Consider the following 27,796-nt stretch of genomic DNA (forward strand, 5'->3'; position numbering starts at 1 on the left):
GGCGGTAGGTTGTGATGAATTGTAGGATAAAAAAGCAGTGAAATAAAGAAAATAAATACAAAGAAAAGCTCTCCGTCTTCCTTACTTTTGATCCGTTTCCTGTCTTCTGACTCAACCTTCCTTTTCTTTCTTTTTAAGACAAAGTAAGCCATCATCTCTCTTCATTATTCTTTCAAGCTATTAGATAAGGACAATAATATCTCTTCTTTTCTCTCTGATTTGTTGCTAATTTTTGCTAGTCTTCCCCTTCTCTCTTTGTCTGTCTTTCACTCAAATTTATGTTGATTGAGTGAGAGTTTTCGAGGAGAGATGAGGAGTTTTGTTTACTTTTTATCTATTTTTTCTTTACTGTAAAACTCTGTCGTCATCTTTCTTTTTCTGCTTCTTCTGAGTTGTAAGTGCATAGAGCTGGGGAGACTTGGGTGAAGATCGTCTCCTGGATAAATAATTTCTGGGTTTTGGTGGGTTTCTAATTTTGGAAAATCTTTTGTGGTAAAAATGTTTTCTTGCGAGTGCTTCTACTGGAACCGACTCACTGAGTTTGAGTACAATTCGCCCGAGCCACAACCTTTCTCTTTGCCTTCTCCACTTCCGAAGTGGCCACAAGGTTCGCACGTGCACCCCACTTTGTAAAGCATAAATTCTAGTTCATTATTTTCCCTTTCATTGAAAAAAAAAAAAAACCAAATGGGGTTATTATTTTGTGAATTTTACGTCGCATATTCTAAATGATGATCTTTTTTTTTTTTAAAATAGTTCATATGGCGATTGGTTTCTGGTAGTGTTTCTTTCATCTTCAACTGTTCTTCTAATTTTCATGATCTATTATTATTATTACTTTTTTAATTTTTACTTTTTCGAGATTTAATGATCATGATGAAGATGATGAAATAGATATGAGAATATGCCATGTATATCCATTCTCTCTTTTACACATATAATTTGTCGGTGGTCCCTGCTTAACACCGATAAATCAATTGATTTTGCTCAATTATTCTTGAAGTGGCACAGCTTTTAAGCATTCTGGACTCGGTTGAGGGCCTTGAGGCTCTTCATGAGTTTGCTTCTCCATAATTAAAATCCATATGCAATTCTGCTGGAGTTTGCTTCTCTGGAAATTGGAATGGTTTCTTGTTATGTTGCTAGAAAACATAAATTTAACGTATCAAATTCATTTTGCTTCAAATACTATTTATTTAATTAGTTTGACATGGATTAATGTGAAGTTTTATTAAGAAAAAATTGCTCATAATCATCAACTTGGTCAACTTGTATACAAGTAGAAAGTCAGAACACCTTGAAAATTGAAGCTTGAATGAAATTTGTGAGTATATACTATGACTATATTCTTTTATCGATGATGGCATCTAATTTTTCTTTTTGTTTCATTTTTTTCTTTTCTATGAGTAGAGCATGGGAAGATGGAAAGTAATTGTTCTTTACTTGATAAAATTAAATCAGAAGTTTAATGAGAATTGCTTATGCTTGTTGTTTGTTCAACCATTTAGGACCTATTTTGAGTTCCTCTTTTTAGTAAGAAATTGGTTGGGATGGTATTGGGCAGAGGACTCTTAATTTTCCTTACTATTGTATCGTCCATGACCTTTGACAGGTTGCTGAAGACTTTTGGTTGCTTTTGAGCTTGTGATATATGATCAATTTTGTATTTCTATCGCATATACTTATTTTAAATTCGTGGAAGTGCCACATTTTATATGGTTAATTATGAGCAATGTGAACTTGATCATTAACAACATTAGAATATCTCTTTTTAAATTGCTTACATAATCGAGGAATTTATTCTTATACTGATTTCTAACTTTGGAAAATGATGCTTTGTCATCTTTACAGGCCAAGGTTTTGCTACCGGAAGAATACACTTAGGAGAACTAGAAGTTTTCCAAGTTACTGAGTTTGAGAGCATTTGGAGCTGCAATCTATTGCATGGAAAAGCAAAAGGTGCCACATTTTATAAGCCCGTAGGAATCCCAGACGGCTTTTACTGTCTTGGTCACTATTGCCAGTCCAATAATCAGCCTTTGAGAGGGTCTCTTCTTGTGGCTCGTGATGCTACTGCCTCTGAGACACAAGCTGGTAATTTGGATGATTCACTACTAGATCTTCCAGCTCTCAGAAAGCCTGTTAACTACTCATTAATTTGGAGGACAGATCCACACTATGATCATAGTGGTTACTTTTGGCTACCAAATCCGCCAGTTGGTTATAAGGCTATGGGCATTGTGGTTACCATTACACCAGAGGAGCCTGAACCTGAGGAAGTTAGGTGTGTCAGAGAGGATCTTACGGACATTTGTGAAACTTGTGATGTGATAATTAGTATGGATTCAAATCATTCCAAGTTCCCATTTCAGGTCTGGAGCCATAGACCCTGCATAAGAGGAATGTTTGCAAGGGGCGTTTCTGTTGGGACATTCTATTGTGGTACCTACTTAGAGTCTGAAGAACAGCTAGATATTGTTTGTTTGAAGAATCTTGACCCCACGCTGCATGCAATGCCAAATTTGAACCAGATTCATGCACTTATCAATCACTATGGACCAACAGTGTTCTTTCATCCTGATGAGGAGTATATGCCATCATCAGTGCCGTGGTTTTTCAAAAATGGAGCACTCTTATACCAAGATGGGAAGAAGAAAGGTGAACCAATTGATTATAGAGGCTTAAACTTGCCTTGTGGTGGGGAAAATGATGGTGCATTCTGGATAGATTTACCAGAAGAGGATGAAGCAAGAAATTATCTCAAGAAGGGAAACTTGGAGACTGCAGAACTTTATGTTCATGTCAAACCAATCTTAGGAGGAACATTTACTGATATAGTGATGTGGGTATTTTGTCCCTTCAATGGACCGGCCACCTTCAAAATTGGGTTAATGAGTATTGAAATGACCAAGATAGGAGAACATGTGAGTGATTGGGAGCACTTCACCCTACGCATAAACAACTTCACAGGAGAACTGTGGAAAGTTTACTTTTCAGAGCACAGTGGCGGTGGATGGGTGCATGCTTTTAACTTAGAGTTTATTGAAGGGAATAAACCAATTGTGTATTCTTCTAAGCATGGTCATGCCAGTTTTCCACATCCAGGAACATACCTTCAAGGGTCATCAAAGTTAGGGATAGGAGTGAGGAATGATTGTGCTCCAAGTAAATTTTCAGTGGATTCAAGTGCCAAGTATCAGATTATTGCAGCTGAGTATCTTGGAGATGGAGCTATAACTGAACCATGCTGGTTACAGTATATGAGAGAGTGGGGTCCAACTATTGTATACGACTCACGATCGGAGCTGGATAAGATAATCAATCTTCTTCCATTTTTTGTTCGATTTTCGGTCGAAAATCTCTTTGACTTGTTTCCTACGGAGCTTTACGGTGAGGAAGGACCGACTGGACCGAAAGAGAAGGACAATTGGTTGGGTGATGAAAGATGGTAGGTTCATGGTGCATACAATATAAGCTCATAGATGAGGGCCTGTGCGAGTAATATGCAGAGTGTGATAAAAGAGCTCTCTCCCACGATTTGTCAAATACAGTTTGAATCATGTCTGGTTGTAGAAGATTTGTTGGGTCTGCAGTGCTTCATGTGATTCTGCACGTAAAAGATCGATCAAGTAATATGCAGTGTGATTTTTCACATAAATCCTTGAAATTAGTGTATAACAAAACTATGCGTATACACTTTTGGTATACAATTTAAGTGCATCATATGATTATATGATTTTAAATTGAAGATAAAGTAATTTTCAATTATATGATTACACATAATTTGTATACGTATTAAAAGTGTGGATGCATAAGATTACACATTCATTAACGTATTTTTTTGGCTTTGGACATAATGAAAATTAGAGAGATGCACTGCCATCAACCAAACTCAAATCTCATTACAATGAAAAAAATAATAAAATTATATGTACAAATAATGACATGTCATTTTGTGATTGGGTGTTAGTTTATTTTTAATTTTTAACTATTTAATTATTTAATTATATAGTGATATACTATTATTTATGTATAAATTATGGATATAGCATTATTCTAAACAAAATAATAAAATTATGTATACAAGACGGGTTTGATGGACTTAGAAAACTAAGCTGTTTATTTATACTTAAGTTGAACTTTGAATCTCGTACTCAATACTATATTCCTAAATCAAATCCTGAAATTAGGGAATCGATGACCTATACATAAATCAATGTAAGAAATTAGGGTTTTTGATTAATTGGTAATATATCCCTCAATCAAATGTAAGACATTAGGGATTTTGACCTTGTCATATTCCTAGAAACATGACAAATAAAATAAAACGTATTTACCTTAATTAACTTCATTAGATTGGCTCAACTTTACACAGGTTTCAGTTTAACTTTTGTAAATTTAGAATCCCTTTTGCCTTGCCTCTCAATCATAATCAATTGGCAATCTAATTGTATATAAAAAATCAAATATTTGTATCTCGTACTAAATAGGATACATTTCTACATCATATTTTATAAATTATCACAATAAAACCTAATTTAAATACATCCCCACCGTATCACCATTATTCTAAAGAAGTGTATTACTTGTATTTGCAAAACTATTGATACTGACTAATTTGTATTATATAATATGATATACTTATCATATTATACTAATTTTTATATATACTTTATAATATATATTATTTTTTATTTATATGACATTACATGCTAATAATAACTTTAAAATTATTTAAACAAATGAAATAGTTAATTATACAAAAATTAATTCAGCTATAAAATTTTATCAAATGTTGAATAATGTTCCCCTGCCATTGATTATAATTTTCTCAAGCAAAGTTGTTAATAAACCCACTTTCCTTTCAACGATTCTAACATTCTTTGAGATTTAGGTTTTGAGTTATTTATAATTTTAATTTATTTGTAAAGTTAGGAACCAGAACAAGAACCAAAATTGGCCGGACTGGTTTTGGATAAGAACTTGTCCATAAAAGTTCCATATCCGGTTTATATTTTTTCAGCCTGTTTACCCCTACATATAAATGAGATCAGACCTATCAAAACGAATGTATTAAAAGGATATTGCGCTTGCAGCAGCTATAATATACAATTAAATAATAAATTACATCAGCAAAAATCAAAACTATTACCGAACGGGAGGAACCCTCCTTTTTCTTCACCTAGCTGATTTGCCATCCCTATTTAGGTCCTCCCACTGGATTTCCTGAGCGCATTCTCCACATACTGTGCTGCAACCAGGTTTTGTGCCTTGACTTCTAAGTGTTAGCAAATGCGAAAGATTAGTGCATTTACGGAACACTACACGACTCCTCAGAATGCCTCTGGGTTGTGTTGCAGTATTGCTGGTGTCTTGGGAGGGAGGAGCCACATTTGACATGGCAACAGGCTTTTGATCTGGTGCTGATTCGTCAAGTGGTACACGTTGCACTTCCTCCCATTTTAATGATCTTCGGTACACTTCCCAGGCCAAGTCTTGCTCCTCCTTCGAAAGCCTTTCCTCTTCATTCTCTTGCAAAAGGGTCTCATGTTCATGGTAATTGGCAATCCACCTAACCAAAACAAGGTAATCAATAATATGACATGCCAAATTATTTTTAAGCGCCAAGAATGAAATGCTCATATTCAGACACTAGGCAGACCATAACCCTACTAATGGAAAATATTACCGCGTAATGATAACAAAAACCAGACGTTACTCTTGACTCTGAACAAAAAAGACATCATTTCAAACATGATGATTAGTTAAGTAAGAAATACACAAGAAATTTCTAATCTGTTTAGAATCATTATATAGGTAATTACTTAGTCCAGTGGCAATGACAATGTAACATAACTCAAAATAAAAGCTGAAGAAAAATTTAAAATGCACGGTTAATAAAATTTCAAATAAACTACCTTGGATGATGCTTGCCAAGTAAACTTTCCATTAACTTGTCAGAGGTGCAGCTTCCATGAGAAAGAGGCAACTTATGCTTCAGCGAGTTTCCTATTTTGCAAGTTGTAGTCTGACTGTTTTCTTGTCCATTTTCTGGACAGACTTCAGTAAGAGGATCAGGGTTTTCATCATCACCAAATTCAAAAAGATGTAACATTTCTTCTTTAGAGATAAACCTATGTACTTGTTGTCTATCAACCACCCTTGCGGCTAGCCCCTCCTTTGTCACCTGTTTAAGAAATCTCCTCGTGAGACAACAGAAATCTTATAGTATAATAGAAAAATTTTCTTTTCTTACCTGACGTTTATATATCTTCTCCTCCATAGTTCCATGTGCCATCAATCGGTAAGCAAAAACTGGCTTTTTCTGCCCATACCTGCAGAAGTAGAAAAAGCATAATGAGTCCGAAGTTTTAAACCAAATTAGATAAATTCCACACACAAGCACATAATGCATATCCAACAAACAAGGAAACATACCTCCAAGCACGAAATATAGCCTGAAGATCATATGTTGGATTCCAGGAACCATCAACAATAATTACACGGTTGGCAGCATGAAGATTTATCCCCAAAGATCCAGCTCTAGTTGAAATTAATGTACACTTCACCCTTTTATTGAAGGGCTCATTAAATCTCTCTACCAACTTTTGCCTTTCAGAACTCTCAGTTCTCCCATCTAGCCTGTCCAGCAGATTACAAGAAAAGAAAAGAGGCTTTAATCAAAATTACAAAAGAATTTCATGCTCATATGGAATACAACATGTAAGTTTGCAGACAAAAATGCCCACCTATACCAGTCCTTTCCCTTTTTCCAAAACTTCCCTTGTTTGCCTGATCGAGGTAATTTTGAAAGATACAGCTCTATGAGGTCTAATGTTGGTATACTCTGGCTAAAAACCAATGCTTTATCACCTATGTCAGAACAGAAGATTAGAATATCAAGCAGCAAAACCATTTTGCCACTGTAGTCAAGCTCTTTATAAGTATGTTCACGCAGAAGATCTTTCCACCAATCCTGTTAAGAAATAAACATCCATTATCCTTAAAGAAAGAAAAAGAATATCTCAGCTGCAAAGAGAATGTTACTGTTACAAACTATAGTTCCAGAAACTTCCTACAGAATATTCACTCCAAAACAAGTAAAACAGAAAACCAACAACAAATGATCAAATTGGTCCAAATTCAAACCTGTTGAAAAAAGCCTTCATCATTCTTTCCCTGCATAACATCGTTTGTATTCCTTGGCTTCTCTGTTAAGAAGAATTAATACTAAAACATGAAATCAATAATATTTCTCAAACAATGATATGACACATGGTTACGTGCACTCTAAACACAAGCCTCAAGAAATTATTATGGAAGGAAAAATTCCAAACGGGTGACAATACGAAGCATTATTTAGCTTACAGATGCCTGCAGGTGTGTTGTCTAGATCTTGTAGCAATATGCCATAGTTCCTTAAGCAATTATGCAACTAAAGCCCTCAACACATGGCCTAAGTATCAGAAAACTCAAGGGTAAATTTCCATGGCTTCTAATAATGGTATGATATCATTAAGATGCTTGGGAAGATTTCTGGGAGATTCTTTGATTTTCCATCCTCTTTTTTTCTTCATCTTTACTTGTTTGCTTTACTTTATTTATTCTATATGACTCCATGAATCAATTCAATTCACCATCAAAAAAGCCTTACAGTTCACAGCACCTTCTAATGCACAGTTTACACTACTAAATCACCCACCTGGCCTTGTTTAATCTAAGGTCATCAATTGTGACTGCAGAATAAAACCAGTTATCCATTTCAAATATTGCCCCATGTTAATTAAATATTGCAAATCCATAAATCCAAAAGCCAAAGCACTCAAGGCACAATATCCATACATTACTTTTACAGAAAAGCAAAAGGAAAACTAAAGAATACCTCCCATCACCACATTGAAATCTAGATTTTCGTCGCTGGAACTGTCCTCAGCATCCTCTTGGCTCGGAGAGCCCCTATCTTCTTTTTTCAGTTGTAAGATACCAGGATGGTTCCATATCTACCAGGGATGAAAAGCACTTCCATCAAAAGAAAAGGCAAAGAAGAAGAATAAATGTAAATAATATGAAATGCATTGTAACGTGGATCATACCAAAAAAGTAAAAAATTAAATTTATCATCTTCATGCAGTCTTCAGAATCCAAATAACACAGAAAAAATGCAGTAGTGAAGAAAATTTTCCATGCATGCACATTCTATTAATACTGGTATACTAACAAGCAATAGAATCTGCATGGGTTTCTTTATCAATATGCCACATTTCAACTTCAATATAGCATATGCCCTGTATGCAACAGGCTAAATGTTTTGAATTCTCATAAATTATATATAAATGTAACATGAACCAAGTCCAACATTTTACAACCATTTTCCCCAAAAAAAAAAAAAAAAAAAAAATTAATCAGAAAATAATGGGTACCTAATATATCTTCTCCACTCTCTTCTTCCTTTAAACTTAGATTGGCTCTCAAAACTTTTAACCATAACAATCTAATGCTACCAACTACAACATGACATGCTTCAGACAAGTATGCTTAGATGCACCTGCATTTTATGCCTATGTTCTGGTGGCTGCACAAAACTTCATAAATATGAAGCCTAGAAATATACCTGAGCTAAGGCCTGATACCCAGCAAAAAAGCTCTTCCTTATCTTTTCATTAGAGACTTTGTCATTTGCAAACCCATGCACATCAAGGAATCTTTTGTATAGTTTCCTCTGTAATGGAGAGAGCTTCACAGTTATTACAAAGACAGTTTTTGGTGGCAAGTCCTTCTTCACCACATTCATGTCCATTCTCTGGACAAATCCTTTCAGTTGTTTATAGAGGATATGAGACCTCTGATTCATGATTTTAACATCTTCAGATGTTGAATTAGTATGCTGACCAATTTCAATAGGATTCTGGAAGCTGCAAACAAGAAAAGCATGATTAAGGTAAGCCAATCAAGTAAAAAGGATATAGCCATCAGAATAACATTCAGTGACAAAATCTTGCCGGTTCCTAAACTCATGACTGCTACCAAGGAAACCTTCCCTTACAAAATCAACCATCTGTTCCACAATAAATCCAATAAAAATCATAATAAGAAATAAAAAATTAATGAACTAGAATACATAGCTTCAGAGTAGACATACGCAATAATATTCCATGAGATTGTTTTGAAGAGGTGATCCAGTCAATGCAATCCTTCTTTGGCATTTCACTTGTTTCAAGGCTTGAGTTGTGTCAGCCCTGGTGTTCTTAATCATATGGGCCTCATCACAAACAAGTATATCAGGTCCATCCTAGAATAGGAAAAGAAAGTTTTATTAAGGGATTCCAACATCAAAAAGAACACGCAGCAAAAAAAAGAACTAGTCAAGAATTTTATGAACATGAAAATATGGACAAAATAACCATTAAAATAAAAAATAGAAGCAAACTGTAATACAGAAAATTCCTACTAACAAACATACAGACATCTACCACCAATCTTATACAGACTGGAGGTTGAAGGAAGAGAAAATGAAGAAGAGGCGGAAAATGAAGTTGCAGTGATTAAGCAACAAGAGGAAATGTTTTACATAAAAAATAATAATGTGACATGGTGTCTTTTATTATAATATGATAATTGTTATTGTAAATGCAAAAATTGGTGTCGTTTTACACTAGATAAATTGATTTGTTTAATGGCTGTTATACAGTACACTTGTTTAAAAAAAGGGGCAATGGTGGGAAATGAAAATAGTTAGGATGTTTATACATTCCTCTCTCTCTAAATTTGAACTTTCTCTCCCTCTTTCCTCTCTGATCTGACTTCTCTCATGCCAAATCCTCAGTCGAGTCTTCAGTTTCTTTGAATTGATTACCCAATGCATCATTGGTATTAGTGCATAGATCATGCTCAAGAATTGCAACAAGAATTAACTCAAATGATGTCTCAGTTGGTAGCGGAATCTGAACAGTGACAACAGGAACTGATGGAGTCAATGGATGAAATAAAGTGATTAATTGAAAGACTAAGTATTCAATAGACAGATGTGGTATTGCAGAATAATTCAGTGAGATGACTAGCAGGAGAAAGCTCCAGATCACACTTGGAATTTGGATCGTCATGGGACGTGCAACAAAGTTAAAGTTTCCACGATTCAACAGATACAATTTCAAATCGATAGATCGAATGAAGTTAGCTGCCCTGCGTCTTGAAGGCAGAGCGATCCAATCGAATCAAGGGCCTCATCAAATCCCGAGGAGATGCTACAATTTCATGGGAGGAATATGCACAATTAATTGGAGCTCAGTATGGCAACCATGCCTATGATGATTCGCTAGCAGATTTGTGTAATCTGAAACAAGTAAGCTCCAATATTTAGATGATTTTGATGAATTGTATCCTAGGATTAATAACCAAGAGGATCAAACACTTAGCTTCTTTTTATCAAGATTGATTAAATGCTTTACAAATGTCTGTTAGAATGTTTAAACCTAAAACATTAGCCGAAACTTACTCTCTGGCTAGATTACAAGCGATAACAGTAGCTGCCTTAAAAGATTAGCCTAAGCCTTTCACAAGAACTCCAAATTTGTCCGACACTGATAGGACTTTTGGTGTTGTTAGTAATCCACCTTAGTCAACTACCAAACCTACTCACCAAGGAGGGCTACTACCTACACCAAACACGCCTAAATTACCTTCTATACCATCCACACAAAGCAGTAAAACAATAACCAATAGAGAGTTTGATGAAAAAGGGCAAAGGGAATCTGTTTTTGGTGTGATAAGAAGCATTACCCAGGGCACAAATGCAGAAAAAAACAGGCTTATGTTCTGCAGTTACAAGTAGAAACTGGAGATGAAGAGGAAGATGAGAAGGATGGGAAGGGAGATGCATTGAAGGAACATAATTTGATGCACGTTTCATTACATGCATTAAGTGGGTCATTGGGGTATAGGATTATGAGGTTCAGTGGAATGTACAATAACAGACGGTTATATGTGCTCATAGATTCAGGGAGCACCCACAATTTTCTAAGTGAGCAAACTGCTCACAAATTGGGATGTTCCCTGAGAGCTGTGAGTGAAGTACAAGTCATTGTCGCCAATGGACAGGAGTTGCAGTGCAAAGGATTCTGTGAAGGGTAGGAGTCAAGGATACAAGGTCAACAGTGTCTGGAATTTTGAAAAGTTGAGAATGAGTTTTACCACTATTAATTAGCAATATAAACTCTGAGGTAAGATGGGGAATGAAGTGAGCATGATTGAAGGAGAACAACTCAACAAACTGTTGAGTAACCAACATCAATTAGCATGCCTCCAATTGTTATGGTAGGAGTATAATCTAGTGGGGGTGCAACTGTATGAATTACATGCTAGGATGGATAGTAGTCAAAAAGCATGGCCTGAACTTGAACCTCTATTAGAGCAGTTTGGAGAAGTCTTTGAGGGGTCAAAAGGTCATCCTCCTAGAAGATGGCAGGACCATAAAAAAACCTTTAAGGAGGGAGCTCAACCTGTAAACATCAGGCCCTATAGTTATAGTAACCTGTACATGGATGTAATTGAAAGAATGGTGAAGGAAATGGTAGATGTTGGAGTGATTAGGAGCAGCATTAGCCCTTATTCCATTCCTGTGGTCTTAGTAAAAAAGAAAGATGGGACTTGGAGAATGTGTATAGACTACAGGACACTCAGTCAAATGACCATCAAGGATAGATATCCCATACCTTGAATCGAGGAGCTGTCGGATGAAATTGGGGAGCAGTCATCTTCTCTAAAACTGACTTGAGATCTGGATATTGGCAGTTGAGAATGAGTTGAGATCTGGATATTGGCAGGTGAGAATGAGTGTTGAATCCATTGATAAAACAGTCTTCAAAACTCACGAGAGCGATTATGAATTTATGGTCATGTCATTTGACCTTACCAATGCCCCCTCTACCTTCCCAAACATTATGAATTCCCTCTTTAAGCCTTACTCGAGAAAATTTGTCTAGTTTTTTTTAAATGATATTTTGGCATACAGTAGCAGCAGGTTGGAGCACCTAACACATCTAGAGATTGTCTTCAGAGTTTTGAAGGAGAACCAACTTTTTACTTAAAAAGCATGATTTTTTGGTTGCCTACAAATAGAGTATTTAAGCCATATAATTACCGCTGAGGAAATCCAAACTAACCCTCAAAAGGTGCAAGCAATCAAAGCTTGGCTGGTCCCCAAAACAGCCAAACAACTAAGAAATTTTCTAGGCCTCTCAGGTTACTACAGGAGGTTTATCCAAGTGTTTGGACAAATGGCTAAACCACTTTTGAACAACTCAAAGCTCCTTTGGCCTATGCTCCTGTGCAAGAGGAAATGAAGTCTTTAACTTAAAAAATAATAATATGGCACAGTGTCATCTAGTATTATATGATAATTGTAATTGTAAACGCAAAGGTGTTGTTTTACATTAATTTGTGTAACAGTCACTTTACAGTACACTTGTTAAAAAAAGGAATGATGGGAAATGAAAATAGTTTGGATGTTTATACAATTTCCTCTTGCTCTAAATTTGAACTTTCTCTCTCTCTTCCCTCTCTAAACTAACTTCTCTCAAGCCAAATCCTTAATCAAGTCTTCAATTTCTTTGAATCACTTACTCGGCGCATCACAATCATAAGAAAGGTATTTTTCTCCAACTATTCATTTTTTAAAATTTCAATCAGAAACAGTAAGTTTTATAATAAAAGAAAAACATATTGGAAGGTAGAGCAACAGTCCACCAAAAACGAACCACTACCTTTGCAAAAAGACAACTCAAAACAAATATAACCTGCAACTACTCAATTTCCTAAATAATAAACTCGAATATCCTTCAAAACATTAGAAACCAACACTTAAAGAAAGTAAGGAAATAAACCCTATCCCATTAAAATTCATCATCTTCCTCCCGAGCATCCTAAGAAAAATCTTTTATTTCCCTCCAACCAAAGAACCTAAAAAAGACAAAAAAAAAAACCACAACATGTTCGCCTTCTTTCTTCCCCCTAAACATTTAAATTCTTTTTATAGGAAAAGCAAGACTCCAGAATTACCCAGGCAGGATTTCACTAATTGAAACAATTTTTTGCCACAAATATAAAGCAAACAGGGCACTGAAGAACTAACCAAAAAAAGAAATCAATGATCTATATTTCCCAATCATTATAGGAAAAAATTGTCATACTTGAAACAGAAGTTCTTATGAGATAATGAATTGTCTTATTGAAAATGTAAAGCCAGAAAAAAACTTAGCTTATATCAAAAACCTAGAAAGAACTTAAATTCCAAAGGTGCCTCTATTGGTAACAGTTAAACTGAAGTCAGAGGTTCAATTTAGCTCCAACTACCAGGAATAAAATTATCAACAAGTTATATAAGACATTATAAACTGAAAAGAACCTGTAAGCATGACAAATTTCTCTAGCCATTTGGCGGTCCTTCACATGTTTTCCAAAGGACAAGTTCCGGAAAGCAGCATAGCCAATTAAAAATACACCACCCTTGGTCCTCCACTTTGCAAGTAATTTTGCTCTTCTCTCCCTGGACAATGTAATAACAGAAGAAAACATATCATCAGATGATAAGTAATAAAATTAAAAAAAAAAGAGAGAGAGAGAGAGAGAAAACAGAGAGATGCATTACAACTGTTTAAGAACAAAAATCCTATATATGTATCAAACTAGAATCCAATTTCTGACAAGAAAAACTATGCCTTCCATACGGCTAAAAGATAATAAATGGAACACTTAAATCTTAAATCAGTATGAAAGCTTATATTGTTTTCTTCCTCTCCTGGTTTACAGCAGATGTTCAAAGTGACATCCTTCTCCATCTCTCATGCAATGTTATACATAAGTTAGTTGAACAATATCAGGAGATGATCTTCATCCACAAGTATGGAAAAGTATGAAAACCACTACACTAGCCGGACCGCCAACATCCACATATCTAGCAAGATATAACCTTTTAGTCTAATTTTCCACTAAAAAATCAACATTGCAAAGTTCACAATGACAAATGATACCACATCACTAGAAATGCTTGATACTGCTCTGTAACAACTCAAGATAATGCACAACATGCAAGGAGTTATCTCAGCAAGCACCTCACTAGAGCAAAAGAACCAACAATAAGAAGATTCCAACCATATTATCCAAAAAAAGCCAGATCAACCCACAGATCTGATTTCGATCCCCAAAATTGTATCCCTTACTGCTTAACTACTTATATTCAGTTCAAGTGAATTTGCAATTCAGTGTAAAAACCACCAAAGACAACAATTCTCTTATAATTCAAAGAATCTGAACAATCCAGAAGACTAAAGTAAAAGAATGTTCCTATATTGCCACCTACATAGCTCCGAAAGCACATCCAAGAAATTTCACACCTAAGCTATTTCAACTACATTTTCGTTTTTCCGAAAATCCTAATTCAAGCTCTCTTACGCATTTGCTACAATGCATTGATTCCATTCCACCTACATAATAAAATAAATATTGCATTAACCATCAATAAATATTGCAGTAACATAACTATGTTTCAACAAAGAGGTCAAAGGTTCAAATGAATCAAATTCCCTCGGGGACATCTATATGGGAAATTATATCCCACAAGTTCTTGACAACAAAGGTTGTAGAGTCAAGCCCCCAGTTCAGAACTCAATGAGCACATCAGTAAAATCAAGGGATTTTGCGTATCAAAGAAAAATAACCATCCAATTTGATGACAAGTCATTAGATATTGAGCAAAGACCAAGAAGTCAATCCTTTTCAACCCAGTATCCATAAGTCAGTACCAAAAGAATTCTTGTATTGGTGGACAATTTTCCTCACCACAGAAAGCAGTAGTAGTTTCGACATTAAAATTCAAACTGTCAGCGTTAAACAACACTCTACTAAACAGCAACATATTTATAGAAGAATCTAGAACTTCGCAAGTTGTTATGATAAATTAATATAATAAATATTTTGAAAAAATACAAGTCAGCACATGCGCATCATATGACACGACTATACACAGAATTAGGAAAATCAACAGTAAACCTGGAAAAGGGAAATAATGCCCATCATGATCAATAAACAAATTCTTGCAAGAATTGACCAAAAAAAATGACCTTGATACATCTTCCAACATGAAGACACGGAGAGGTTTCACCTCTGTAGGTCTCCACTTCATGAATTCTTGCTTCCAATTATGAAGCACATTTACAGGGGTGACAATAAGTGCAGTTCTTAATCCCAAGTCAATACTTCTCATTGCTGTGTACAAGAAGGCTATGACCTAAAAAAAAAAATTTGGAAAAATCAGGCAAACACATCCCTTAAGCTATTAAAATATGTAGAAGCCAAATAAAGATGCTACAAACTATTCTCAAAACATAAACATAAAATTGCACAGTTATTTACTTCTCCCTTTTAATTTATTCTTTGCTTCTTTTAGGGAACTAGAAAATATTATTTTGAACAGTGTGCAAGTATTAAAGAAGTGAACCAGAGAGTCAAAACCAAAAATAAAACAGTACTTAAATGAGTATCAAATATGTGTACACAATAAAACCAAAGCTCATAAACAATTCCATTTCTGGTATATTGTATTAGCCCAAAACCACTGTAACAGATTACAAAAGAGACCCCAAAAAAACAAACTTTACATACCATCCCGATCTAGATGTATCATGAAAAATGGAGAAGCTTGAAAATTCTTTTAAACTGGGCCAACATAGTAGTAAAAAAGAAAACTCAAACTCATAGGTTGTTCATATCCTCCTTTCTTTTCCTTCAAATGTAAATTATTAGTTTCTTGCCAAATTGCCTATAAAAGACTGAGGACATATCATTTCCACTAAGTCTTTTCCTTTTTGATAAAGTAAAAACATTCTACATGTGTAGAGCACCACATGATGCTAAAGCTACACAGAAAATTTTTGCTTCCTCACATATTTAGCTCATACTACAAAGGTAACAACACAGTATAAGTAGAAGCCCATTGTACAGTGAAAATTAGGTTATTCATAGAGAGCAGAGAAAAAGGAATATCCAAGAGAAATACCAAAAGTAATACCTGGAATGTTTTGCCAAGGCCCATTGTATGAGCCAGAATGCAACCAAGCCCTTTATCTCCAGACTTCACTTTTCTGATTGACTGTACAATATTTTCCCACATAAATCTTATCCCTACCACCTGCAAATTAAATTACGAGTTCCATGATAGCATCCTCAGGGTCATAAAATAAAATAATTGCAACAGATAGCATCAGCCAAAAAATTTAAGAAAATAAAAACAAGCAATATATCTTCAAGGTTCACACCCCAACTTCAAACTTGCCCCCACCGACCCCAAATTCAATTTGTTCACAAACAAACACAGCCTGCATTAGCAGGTTCAAAATGCATTCTACATAACATCAGTGCTAAGGTTACAGTAAAACTATAATACAGTAACATCATTAAAATTTGCAATAGCAGGCCTACCCAAAGTAATAACACAATTAGTGGAAGAATCAACCAAAGAGCAACTTCTAGACAATTATTTCGCATTAAATAATATACAAGCATAAAAGAAAAGCTCATAATTAAATAATCTACAAGAATAAAACAAAAGCAAATAATTAGATACTCTACAAGCATAAAAGGAAAACCTGATGAGCTTTCAGTTTAGCAGATATGCTTGGTGGAATTCTTACAGCTTCTTCACCTTTCTCCCTCACAACATTCACTATATAACCAGTATTGGCATCACCAATCACTTCAGTACTAGCAGCAGCCGGCACGTCGCCTTCAAAAGTTGCAGTGCTTGTCATTTTTGATGTTGCAGAAAACTGCACTTGCAAAGACTTTAGACACTCCTGGCGCTCCTACAAGATTTTTGACCACAATATGTTATTTAGTACGCAAAAATCAGCCACAAACCAAACAAATCTACCAATTTAATGGTACCTTTTCAATTGCAATTTTTCTTTTGGTTTCTTCTCCTAACTCAGCATCATCAAGAATCCTCCGAATTTTCTTCTTTCGCTTTCTCTTATGGCTGAGAGAAAGAGAGATAGAAATAAGTGAGGATGCCTATACTAGCCCATTAGGAAAGAACTTTTTTACTAAATGAATAGCCAAAGAGATAGTTCAAAAGCATGTGTAACAATTATGTTATAAATGAAAAGTCAGCATCTTAGTCACATAAAAGAATAGAAAATACAGTCAGTAAAAACCATTCAGTGAAATCAATTAAAGATTACATGCTTATCTCAGTTCACAGAGAAATATTATCATACCCTACTGTGAGATTATTGTCAGCATCTGAACTCTCTGAATCACTTTCAGAGCTAGAAACTGTAAGGTCTCCAAAACCAATGGCTTTCTCAAATTCCAAGGTCAATCTTTGCAGGAGACTTGGAGAGCAGCAACAACATTGCCAGGAGGAGGCCAGAATCTCAGACAAGCATGCTTCACTAATATTCCTCTCCACACATGTGGTACAGAAAAATACATTGCACGACTTACAACTTATTAAATCATTGCTTCGTCCACACCATCCACAGAAACACTCAGAGCAGTCAGCATCCTGCCACAATCAATTGATTCAATACAAATTCCAACATGAAATACTGAATTCAGATTACCAAATAAAAACATTCCAATGAACCTTTAGAACTCAGTAGATCAGGTAGATGGTGTCATCCTAATAATAAGAACAACAACAAACAACTAAACAGTAAGGCCACAATAATAAAAACACCAATGACAGACCAGCAGTCCGCCTAGTTTTGAAATAAAAATTTGAAGAACCTGGTTAATATGATCATGACCAAACCATAAACACCAACCTCAATCATTTTACCACTTCCAAACCCCACTCAGCATTATTCCCAACATGTGGATTCCCCTTGCTGGATGCCATTAATGGGGAATGCAAGCTTGTCTTAAAGATGAAAACCAATTTAGGAGATTGGTCATCTGGAATACGATTTCCAGAGAACAAGCAAGCAAAGCAATAATCAAATGAATACTGCTCTCATTTGGATATAAGTACTAATTACAACAGCCTAAAGATCTTTGATAATATCAAAAGCAAGTTAAAAAACTAATATATTGCAACAACAGCATGTTTATTTCAGTTCTACACTCGATGACACAAAATTTTGGAAACCCATTCTAATAAGCAGAATGTACATTTGAAAACAAAAAATTCTAAACAGTCAATGCACTGGTAACAAAAAAAAGAGCAATGTTTCATGCATTTTATTGCTTAGCAAGTTTTTTGTTTAATCCTTAGCACATGGCAAATAAAAACACAAAAGAAATTTCAAAATAAAATTCCTTCCTACTAAATCATCAAACATAATCAGAGTATAGTGTACACAGTAATATTAACACTAGTCTCTAGGTCAGACACATAGAGGTGCAAACTTCCATTGAGCATTTTACACAGATACATACTCAGTACACATAAATACACACATAAAGAGATACAAAAATTTTATTCAATTATCCTTTTGTTGATCCTAATAGCAAAATGTAGATGCATAAAAAATTTAGAATAGTGCTTAATTCTGAGGTTTTTCTTACATTCTTCAAGAAAAATCTAATGCCTAAATGGTGCTTCCTTCAAAGTTGGGTTTTCGAAAATAGAATAACAAGTGGGCTTACCAACATAATTATTATGGCACTACATAAATTTATAGACTATAGGTATCAATCTACTGACAAGTACAAAAACTACTAAGTCCATACCTTCACATGCATCTTCCGTTCCAATAGGCTTTTACAATCCTTGCAAATGATTACTTTCATAAGTGGATGTGGGTAAACTTCGGAGGCCACCTTCTGACAGGCAGTACAAAAGAACTTTTCATTCAAACTCTGGGAAAATTGATAATCAGCAGTGACAGAAACATTGGCATTTTCATGCAAGACAGAATGATCTTCCAATTTGGTGCAAACTGATTTATCATTCACCACATTAGCTTCTTCATCACAATCTATGATAATAGGACAAATATGCTTTTCATCACCATATGGCTCCTCACTCTCATTGGATCGCTTGCACCCTCTTAATTCAGTGGAATCAAGCAAAGAAGAATATGACATTGAAGAAGTGCCATTATTCATTGGCCTTGCCTTGTCAAAATTACTTGAAGTTCCAGAACTTTCAACCAAATCAGTCTTCAAATTTTGCTTGGCTACCTCATTGTTTTTGTCAGGTATGCCTTCCCCATCTTCATGTGTTTTAGTTCTTCGAAGACAATCAGAAGAATCAACAAAAGGTCGGGGCTCATCTGAATCACTTTCGATTACACCCTCAACAGAGAAAACTTCTTTCTGAGCAGTTCCCTAATTCAATAACAGAAAAAAGTAGATAAATATCATAAAGGAGGATGATTAAGTTACTCAATGCTTGACACCTAACATTAGCTCCTCTAATTGAGAAAATATCCAAGTCCACAGAATGTGTGAAACCCATGTAATAAACCCTAAACCCTAAACAATGCAACTTCAGGCCTTAAATATTTAATAAATGACACATTCATAATATATGCTACAGGTCTCAATACTGGAAACAGTAAACCTTGAAAATCTTAAAAATGACAAAAAGATAAACAACAGTCACATATATGTACCAAAATATCAATTAAGAACCTATATCAGCATCACTCTTGCAATTGCACACAATTGTTATACATTTTTTCCGTCTTATTATTTTTTTTTTTTATGAGCAGCAAAATTTTACTGAAAACAGATAGTTCACAAATTTTTCATCAATTAACTAAAGATACACCAATTGTATAGAACAATAAACCCAATATGTAGAGACATTATACCTGTTTTGACCTTTTTCGATGCCACCTTCGTTTCAAATGTAGTTGAAGCTTGCGATCGATATTTGCATCATCTTCCTCTTTGACCTTCAAATATACAAAGATCTGATCACATAACTTTAAAACTTGTGTCTAAACAATTGTTAACAGAAAACTCAACCATCTATTATAATGAGAGTGGTCATAAATAGACCCTCAAAGTTATTCAATTCATATTGTCTCAAGACTGCATCAGTGTGTTTCTTATAAAACTGCCTCAATTTTAAAATACACTCCTATCACCCAGCCCCCAAAATACATGGACACATACACGTAACTCTCAACTTTAAGAAGTTTACTCATAGTGGGTGTAAATCCCACTTTTTCCAGAATTTGTGTTTAGTTTTTAACATGCAGCAGAAAAAGGATGAATTTCTCAGCCTAATGACTCTCAAATGAGACAGAAGCAAGCAACACTTTCATGACTGAGATATATATAATTTTGTGGAAATGGTAAATAAAATTTTTACTTGAATGGATACTGATACCTTTCTAAATTTTTTACTTTGCTCTTTGGAGAGAGCCAGTTCTCTTTCATTAGCTATGGCATCTGCAACAAACGGATCATTGGCATTGTCTTCAATGTCTTCAATCTCCTCCACCTGGAAATTCAATTTTCAAATTGATTTAAAACAAAGCATAAAATCCAATAGCACTAAGTAGCACAAAACCTACAAGGCCAAAAAGCTTGTAGACAAAAACATAAACATATATTTAGAGATAGGAGGGGAGGGAAAGGTTGTTAACATTAATAGGAGAATGATAGATCAGAAAACTTGTTAATTTAAGGGTAACAACCAATGAGTGTTAGGTGCTACAAACATCTACTCTTGAACATCAGCTATGGGACTTCCTTCCCTTAAAATATTGTTCAAAACTAAACACTCTCTGAAATCTATAACAGTCTATAATGTAAGTCAGATTATAAACTTTGCTGAATGAGTAGTCACAAGTAGGTAAAACAAAGAAGCAATGACATTTGGCAGTAACATCGAACTTTGGGCCAAAATGCAGAAGACAATCATGTCATAAGGCAACAAATAATCAATTAAAACCAAAATCAGTCACCTGATCTACTCCAGGAAATTTGAGTCCCATTGCAGTAGCTTGCTGTGGAGTACTGGCCAAGTACACAGAAGCCCAATGCTTGCCACCAAATTTACACTCCTCAGAAACATCACCAGAAAATATTTTGTTGACAGAGCTCCAGTGGAGGTCTGTAGTTTCTGTTAGAGCCTCTTTGTTATCATCGTTAGCAAGTTTTTTCTGCAGAAATCCACTGGCACCCTCCTCCAATAGTTTACCATGTCGCCTGAACCCAGAAATGTATATTTATATGAAAAAAAAAAACACATGCACCTGAACGATCGATATGCCAAGCCAGGACCATACCTTCTTACAGGCCTTTGGGTTTGCAGATACTCCTCAGCATCAGTTATCAACTTGTTCATTTCACTGGTCACCTGAGATCCTACCCATTGTGCTCTTTTTTTCCAAGCCTCAGTGCAGCAACCATTAGGAGCCTGATTTTCAATCCACCTATATAGGCTAGGTAACTCAATACCAGCCCCATCAAGTTGTTCCTGCATAAAAGCAAAACAATATATCTATAATTTAATTACAATTCTTCAAAGAATATTTGGAAAGCATTAAAAAAAGCACCAGACACATTGTGAATCTCTTTCTATATCATAAAATTGTGACCAACTATGCTATTCATCAGGTGCCTACGCCACTAAAAAATTAGCAACAAAAAAGGGGAAAAAGATATTTCTCACCAAAAATGGAAGTTTTGGAGGACTCAGGCTAAGCAAAAATTTAAACCATTCAATAGATCAGTGCAGTTCTAATTAAATTTCAAAGTACTAAATGGCAGCTCTCAACCAGTAAAAGACTAAATTCCTTCCTCAGAAAAGAATCTCTGGCATATTAAAAACAAAAAAAGTGACTGAAATAATTAAATGAAGCAAAATTAAGGGTTTACTTTAAGCTTAGCCATATAGACAATTTAAAATCCAATATGTGACTAATAAAAAAACTAAGTTTATTGAGGAAAAAGATCTTGACTCAACATAAAAGAATCAATAGAAAAATATTTTTTTTATAACATAACATCAAAATCTCCTTGTTAATTCCCTGAAAAGAAAGAAAATGAGAAAGAAAGACACAAAGTTGTTACCTTATTAGATTAGAAAAGTAGATTTAAACAAAGTGTTGATTTTGCATGAAAATATTAAAATTTTCTCATAATATATGCAAGCATAAAATACACATTAAGAACCAAAGATTTTACTCAAAACTGAGGAAAGAGCAGACCAACAAGTGAGCACTCTCTGTTTCGAGTTCATCCAGCACTGCTTCCCACTGCTCTCTATAAGCAGTCATTTCATCTTTAACAGCCACCTCCAACTGTAGTCAAATAAAAGAGTCAACAGTAGGACTAGGCCAAAAGATTCATAAGAGGGAGATGGGCAGAAAACTAACATCATTCTCACAGAGAGTTTGTGCCAACTCCTCTCTAACCTCACCCTCCACTTGGCAAGGGACTCGGCTTCAAGTGCTTCCTGAGCCTCTGCAGCCTAAAATGAGCATGAGAAAACTATCAAAGTAAAATACCCAATAGAAGCCAACTTCAAACAATGATATACAATACCTTACTCTCAACTTCCAAAAACTCAGCAACTAGCTCTTCTATTTCTTCCTCAGTCAAATGTTCCTGCAGACGAAAGATGAAACATAAAATGAAAGTCCAAATAGAGGTCCAAGAGGAAAATAGAATTAGAGCAGCAATATACCACATAAACAATAGTTTTTAATAATCCGCCAAACAAAAATAGAAATGTGTAACTATGAAGATAATAAAAGATATTGATCAACTAGCCTCGATATGCAATTCATCATCTTGTCCAGAAATTGATGGTGCATCATCATCTGAGTCAGCAACAAATGAGTCACCAGAAACACTCTCAGTATCCTCCACTTCCTCATGTTTGTCCTCCATCTCTTAATCATGTAACATCAACTAAAGAAGCAACCATCCAAACAATGCCTAGACAGATACGAATTAATCAACCCAGAAAAGATAAGCCCGTCATATCTTAATCACCTAATACCTTTGTCTGATGAAACACACAAGACAACAAAAATGAAACAATTATAACACTGATTCAAGGACATTAAAAAAAATGACAAATTTTGAAAAGTTATATATTGAAGCATTAATTGAGGCTTTAAAAAAAAAAATCTAAAAATACAAATCAATGTGACCATTTCTTCCATATGAACATATTATAATCATCAAGGATAACCCAGTTCCAATTTACTATCTCTCTTGCAAACATTGTTCTTTAATTATTCAACCAACAGTATGTAAATATGCTAATTAATGTTAAGTTGCCTCAGTTGAATCAGTTGATTACATATCTCCCGTATCAGAAACGAATTCTAGTTAATTGAGTGCTACACCTACCATCAATTTAATATAAAACATTCAACACTCTTCACTAAATTTAAAAAAGCAGTAAATTATATTGAAATTTAATGGCCAACAATAGCAGCCATCAAAAAAATTAATAAAGGTGTTTGAATTTATAATAGCCATCAAATTGTGTAATATTGAACTCTTTAAAGCTAAAATAGTAATTTCAGAAGGGTTCCAAATCAAAATATAAATTTTAGCTTTTGGCATCACTTGGGGCAAGTCCACCCACCAAGATAGCATACATAAGAACTATATATATATATATATATATATAAACAATAAATGAAAAGTGAAAAGCATTTAATTAAAAAAAAATAGTGATGACAGGTCAATGCTATGCATATATAAGGGTCAAATGAAACAAAAATTGACATCTTCACCTCATCAAATCAAAAAATTAATGAAACATTAAAAAAAAAAAATCTGTTTAGGAGTATTCACAATGTCAAAATCTTAGAACTCAAAAATGAAAACAATAAATGGCACATATGAAGGCATATTAATAAATCAAGTAAAAATTATCCGTTTCCTTTTTTTTTTTTTTTAAAAAAAAGATGAAAGGAATACATCAAGATGATCCCTCTCAATCCCCCAGTCGGACAAAAATGACTGAAAAAATAATAATTTCTAGACGCAAATATATTCTACAAAGCAAACCCAATCAAATTTTACAAAAGAACGATAAATTCTTACAACGTAAATTGCTTTGATTATGACTCACTAACAAAATACAGAACTTGGATGACCAGAAAACAACTCTGGTAAGAGGAAAAAAAAATAATTGAGAATCTGGATAATGTCGATAGGCCAGACTTAAAAAGAAAAGAAGATAAGTAACGCTTAAGATGGGATCATGCTACTCAGTAATTTCATGGATTCGTGCTGTTTTTTTGTTTTCTTCCAAAATAAGAAGTCCTTTTATTAAATGAGGTGGGTGGGTCCAGCAAATTGCAAAACAAACTTTGCTATTAACATGTTAGCATTATGACCAATTAAAGTTCACCATTGAACACCCTAAACATTAGATCAATTCAAAAACTAATAAGCCTAATTTGAAATGCTTCTTGATTGTTCATATCATGCTTGAATGCTTCTCAATCATGACTCAACAATATTTGAGCATTTCTCTTAATTATGTTGTCTTTACATGACTATCCAAGTATACAACACCTCACTCTTCAGCATGATAACAGAAGTAGGCTTATATAAATAAAAAAAATACTGAAATATGACTATTCCAACTTTTGGTATGTTTTTATTGGTAAATATGAACCTGATATTGATTCTAAAGCCATCCACTGCTTAAAAACTCATGAAGCATTATTAAATTAAAAATTTTCACCATCACTTTGCTCAATTTAAGACGCCTCTTAGTTAGAAATTAAATCATTACCAGTTACTTATAAATATAAACAATAAAATAAACATTTTATGCTTTCCCATCATATTGACGAATCATAAGTACAAATAATCCTATTAAGGTGACTTTCCCAGTTTGACATGTTTTTATTTTCAGAATTTTTTATCATTTAAATGACTTTTCTTCTTTTTACATTTGACAATGGTTTTTTAATTTGACAATGGTTTTTTAATTTGTAAGAGCCTTATTTCTGCTTTAAAAATAGATATATTGTTCACCTTTCTGTAGTAAACTTTCATCTCTACCGATTCAGTTTCTCAATATATTAAGTATAACAAATTACTTGTCTACTCAAACTTCAATGCATTTTCAATCAAATGATATTTATCTGTTTCTTCTCCCAAAAAATAAAACCCCAAAAGTTTGATGCATTTTGACATTCATACCTGGAGTAGTTTTTCCAAGCTACGTCAGTGCTCATTGGCTGATGTCTCACCCTTGGATAGGTATGGTAGAAGGATTGATTAGCAATGACCAGGATCCAAAGGAATGGATCATGTAAATGCTAACTCTTTTATGTTCCTGAAAGGAGTTATTGAAAGTGTAAAAAAAAAAATTGAACACTTTTTTTGACCCAAAAAAAGACATAAAGAATGAACTCTAAAGTAACCAAAATAATTGCTGTTCTACATTTCCAGCAGCAAAGTTCATACATAAAACTGAATTCCACTGGGGATGTACAAAACCATGACCCAACACAAGCTTCACCTAAGGTAGGAAAGGGATGTGAGGTCTAGGTTTAGATCAAGGCTTAAGTAAACCTAGGAAGGTCCAGAATTATTCAAGACCTGGGTTTTTACCCACTTTTTAGTTAATTAAGTCCAAACACACACAAAAATAAAAAAGCCTAGCTTAAGAAGGCACTACCAATTAATTCAAGGCATACATGTTCAAATGTCACTGTTCTCCCCTACCCCAAATTTCCTTGTTTCTAAGAACAAGGAGAACTAATTTGTGTCATTGTTCCTCCAATGGGTTATTATGGTTCAATAAAAGGTCCTTGCAAAGTGGATATGATATATGTAGTACACCCACAAAGAGATGAATTGCTCTCTCTCACTCCTACTTATTGTTTTAAGAGGATTCAAAGATTCATGAGCCATCATTTCTAAAACATAGATGAATGAGGGTTAGCTATCTTAATCAATACCCATAGAAGATACAAAAGGTTTACATTTTTCCATAATTTTAGAAAAAATCTTCTCTATTTTAGATTAAAATTTATTTTTACATGTCAAAAATATGGATAAAAAAGGTTTAAAATTTATAAATAATGATTTTTAGCTATCTACAACTTTGTGAATCACAATCTGGATTGGTCAATTAAGGTTATAAGTTGTGAAGCTACTCTTTTACATAGCAAAAATATAAGAGATACTCATATAAAGATTCAATAGTTCAATGTGGATGAGACATACAATTCTCAAGCCCTGTCAATCCCAAAATGTTACGACAACATCAGCTAGTTTCACTGACTGTCACATTTTGCATAAACACTACTTAAAAATGACAGACCAACCATTAAATAAGAGCTAAACTTCAAACATTCATGAATCAACTGATTTAAGAAACTGCAAAACTTAATCTGAAACACATTATAATGCCTCTAATCTTCAGAAAATAAAATGCAAGCTCATATAAACCACTAAATAGCAATAAATGCATGCCTGTATCAGTCAAAATATACAATCCCAACAGCTTTCCTGCTACTAAAATAGAAACATTAACTTTTATTAGTAAATAAAACTTTTCATTTGTTTCTTTTAAAAGCAATGCTCCGGGAAATTAAATCCCAAATCGCTTCCAAAAGCAAAACAAACAAAGTCAAAAATCCTAATTAAACAACACCAATTACCACATACTCCACTTCACTACCACTAAAACCATTAATATTAACTTCAACAGATCCATATAAAACAAAATCACAACAACAAATCCATACAAAGAAGAATTTTATGCACTTCAGCTACACAAAATTCAACTCCATACAAAAAACATAAATGACAAAAAGGACTACAACAAACAAAAAAAAAAAAGGTAAATAAATACCAAAATTTGACGAGCGAGTTCGACTGAAGTACAAACTCACCGGAGAGACAGTGAAGTGACTAGGGATTTGAGCGAGGAAGAGTGAGTCGACTCGGTTGATAACTCAGAGGAGGGAAATTTTTTTATTTATAATATTATTTCTTACAGTGGAAGGAGAACTCTCTTCAAATGGAAAGAAAGGAAGATTCCTGTTGCGTCTGTTTGGATGGATGGAGTTTTGCAAATCGAGTTGGTTTGACTCTAATTTAAATTTGATTTAATATATAATATTATAATATAATTATATATAATTCTATCTATAAAATTAAAGGGCTTATTCCTGTTTGAAGTACTCTATTGCTTCAAATTTAAGTGTTTTATCTTTGAAAATCTCAAATATTTATTTATATGAGTTAAAGTTATCGGTTTTAATGATAAAATTATTATTTTATTTGTTATATTAAAAAATAAATTATAATTTAATTTTTTTTTCTTTTCTAAATCTTAAAAACTAAAAATTTTTTCTTTAAACCAAAATTTGAAAAATGACATTTTTCTCCTAGGGTTTAGTTTTCAAATCTTCGGTGTTAAATCCAGTGTTATTATTGATGATGAAAATCTTTCAATGCCTCTTCTCAATCTGATGGTCAAGTTTTTCTCATTTGAATATTTAAATGATGTCGAAAAAAACATTTAGTTTTGTCATCGTCTTCCCTGACAAAACATTGTTTTTTTGTTGAGTTTAAGATTGTCACCTAATGAGAGATATGGTGAGAGAGCTACCACTAGAGGAATAGAAAGGAGATATAGCTAGATAATTTAAAAAGAAAAAACTAAAGGGAAAATTGTTATTTTTAAAACTTGACCTAAATGAAATATTGTTATTTTTTAGGATTTAAAGAGTAGAAAGAGATAAAATTTTAAGGATTAAAATTTAGTTAACTTTAATCATTCATAAGTGGATGTTTAAAATTTTAAAAATAAAGAGCAAAAACTTGGAAAAACATAATATTTTGA

The 27,796-nt window shown here is 34.0% G+C and overlaps 2 protein-coding genes across 2 annotated transcripts; one reads left to right on the top strand and one right to left on the bottom strand.

The window, feature by feature from the left end:
• Positions 1-3,748, top strand: LOC123197030. The gene is made up of 2 exons (XM_044611213.1): positions 1-607; positions 1,852-3,748. The coding sequence occupies exons 1-2, from the start codon at positions 499-501 to the stop codon at positions 3,450-3,452; spliced, it is 1,710 nt and encodes a 569-aa protein (XP_044467148.1). The 5' UTR covers positions 1-498; the 3' UTR covers positions 3,453-3,748.
• Positions 3,749-5,057: 1,309 nt separating this feature from the next.
• LOC123208450 (protein CHROMATIN REMODELING 20-like) lies at positions 5,058-27,026 on the bottom strand. Its single transcript, XM_044625987.1, is given in 28 exon segments — positions 5,058-5,572; positions 5,919-6,187; positions 6,257-6,335; positions 6,439-6,642; positions 6,750-6,976; positions 7,150-7,211; positions 7,883-8,000; positions 8,612-8,912; positions 9,000-9,055; positions 9,140-9,289; positions 13,390-13,540; positions 15,114-15,280; positions 16,061-16,180; positions 16,638-16,853; positions 16,936-17,026; positions 17,268-17,557; positions 18,727-19,326; positions 19,815-19,898; positions 20,339-20,452; positions 20,919-21,162; positions 21,243-21,433; positions 22,167-22,259; positions 22,335-22,387; positions 22,390-22,429; positions 22,504-22,566; positions 22,732-22,969; positions 25,138-25,273; positions 26,841-27,026. Coding segments are annotated over 26 exon segments (4,497 nt in total). The 5' UTR covers positions 22,852-22,969; positions 25,138-25,273; positions 26,841-27,026; the 3' UTR covers positions 5,058-5,178.
• Between the last annotated feature and the right edge of the window lie 770 nt (positions 27,027-27,796).

This window comes from Mangifera indica, chromosome 2 (genome assembly GCF_011075055.1).
Source record: "Mangifera indica cultivar Alphonso chromosome 2, CATAS_Mindica_2.1, whole genome shotgun sequence".
In the NCBI taxonomy this organism is placed as follows: Eukaryota; Viridiplantae; Streptophyta; class Magnoliopsida; order Sapindales; family Anacardiaceae; genus Mangifera; species Mangifera indica.

Coding starts and splice junctions, on each gene's coding strand:
- LOC123197030 (XM_044611213.1), top strand. CDS start 499: ATGTTTTCTTGCGAGTGCTTCTACTGGAACCGACTCACTGAGTTTGAG. Junction 608..1,851: donor ACTTCCGAAGTGGCCACAAG/GTTCGCACGTGC, acceptor TCATCTTTACAG/GCCAAGGTTTTGCTACCGGA.